Below are 1,755 nucleotides of genomic sequence, written 5' to 3'. Positions count from 1 at the left end.
TCTCTTCTGCTCAGCAAGGCTGCATTTATTTGTACAGTAAAAAAATACATGCCTGATTCAAGAAGGGGGTCTCAAAAATTACCAATAAAAATTATTTTACTAACTTATTCATTTTAAGTTAAATTGTGCTTTGTTGGTATAATGTCTGCTAGAATGTTAAAAAATGTTCAGTGCTAAGTAAATATTTTTAAATTGTTGTTTTGTAATTGTTTTTTTTTTCTTAGAAAAGCACGACAAAACAGTAAAAAGCTAAATTTGGGTATTTAATTTATGCAATGGTGAAAAAAATTCAAAATGCTTGGGGAAAAAACATGAAAAACCGTGTTCGGTATTCGGCCTTAGGCCCAGTGTTTCATTTTGTTCGGCTTCGGCCAAGAATTTTCATTTTGGTGCATCCGTAATCTTAATGATACTAAAATAACACTGCAAGACATTTAAAATAAAAACCGAAAAACTAATAAAAATTACATAAACAACTAAACTAGAATTTGAACTAAAATTAAAATGAAAATGCAAAATACAAAAAAAAAAAAAAATCTACTAATTTCAAAATATATATATTAAAAAAAAAAACATAACAGTATCTCAATGGTAACACTAAAAATAATACTGCTTCTAGTGTCTTCCACCATCTTGGATTTATTTGCCCACTTAGCTTATTGCAATGCAAAAGTGATGCTTGCAACTATGATGCCATAACTTGCATGTACTGTAGGCAGCTCACTAAGTTTTGGAACAGAGCCCTAGAGTGTGTTTTTCTGAAAGAGGATACTTGTATCACATGAAGGCATCTGCAACTCAGATCACTTAAAAACAGTCTGCTTGACAGCTGTCAGGCAGCAAAAGGACTTCACAAAAGTAGTCTGACTGTATGTCGCATGCTACGAATCAACGGCATCCTAAATGCAAAATATCAAACAATGTCAATCAAGCAAGCATCAAGTTTGGTTCTCTCAGAACAACACGAGACTCAAATGTTCCCCGAGGGCGAGCGTGTTCTACATGCATGACATGCTTTATCTTGTCCTTGTTGCTCTGATCAAATACTCGACGTGCCAGACGAGTTCAAAACGCTGGGTTTTTTTATGCGATTGTTGTGATGCTGAACCCTAGAAAAATGTTTCAGATGGAGCCGTCCGACTCTACTGATGCCGCTAATGGAACTAATAACCCATCAGTATTATTAAACCACAGGAAATGAGGGTCTCTGCTGGTTTTCAAGGTCAAAGTGATGCTGCGCATTTACAGTCCATTTTTAACTTATTAGGACTTTGGTGACTTTTTTGTAAAAAAAAATTTTCTCACCTCTTCCACTGAGCATGGCAAGACCACACGACTGAAAGAAAAGAAAAAAACAACAATTATTAAAAATAATAATAATAATAATAATAATGAAAAATACAGAAATCACTCATTTTACACACTCATAAAAAAATGCAGTAACACATTCCACCACTGACAGCCTATATTAATAAGACACTATTTTCGTGGCTGATTTTTTTCAGTGCAATGCCAAAAAACAATATATTACTGAAACTAATTTCTCATTTGCTCTCACTAAATTGTATTAACATTATAAACATTAATGTATTAGTTTAATAAATGTATTTATAAAATATACATTTTTAATAGGGCTGCACGATAAATCGCATGCGATATTTAATACGCATCTTGTCAGAAAGCCGGTTCTGTAATCAGCAGTAAATCTCCATCACCTGCGTGCTTTCACATTGTGCAGCATTAACTACACAGAGC

At 33.4% G+C, this 1,755-nt stretch overlaps 1 protein-coding gene across 4 annotated transcripts in view; it reads right to left on the bottom strand.

Moving 5' to 3' along the window:
• LOC107653151 (phosphatidylinositol transfer protein beta isoform) overlaps positions 1-1,755 on the bottom strand; it is a 24,990-nt gene that overhangs the window by 20,755 nt on the left and 2,480 nt on the right. For all 4 annotated transcript variants that reach the window (XM_016440043.1, XM_016439970.1, XM_016439838.1 and 1 more), the window contains exon 2: positions 1,306-1,336. In XM_016440043.1, the coding sequence (XP_016295529.1) occupies positions 1,306-1,336 (31 nt within the window). The remainder of the gene's footprint in view (positions 1-1,305; positions 1,337-1,755) is intronic.

This window comes from Sinocyclocheilus anshuiensis, unplaced genomic scaffold (genome assembly GCF_001515605.1).
Source record: "Sinocyclocheilus anshuiensis isolate Anshui unplaced genomic scaffold, SAMN03320099.WGS_v1.1 scaffold269, whole genome shotgun sequence".
Classification (NCBI taxonomy): domain Eukaryota; kingdom Metazoa; phylum Chordata; class Actinopteri; order Cypriniformes; family Cyprinidae; genus Sinocyclocheilus; species Sinocyclocheilus anshuiensis.
Note: the sequence above shows the minus strand (reverse complement) of the source record. Positions and strands in the feature narration are given on the sequence as shown.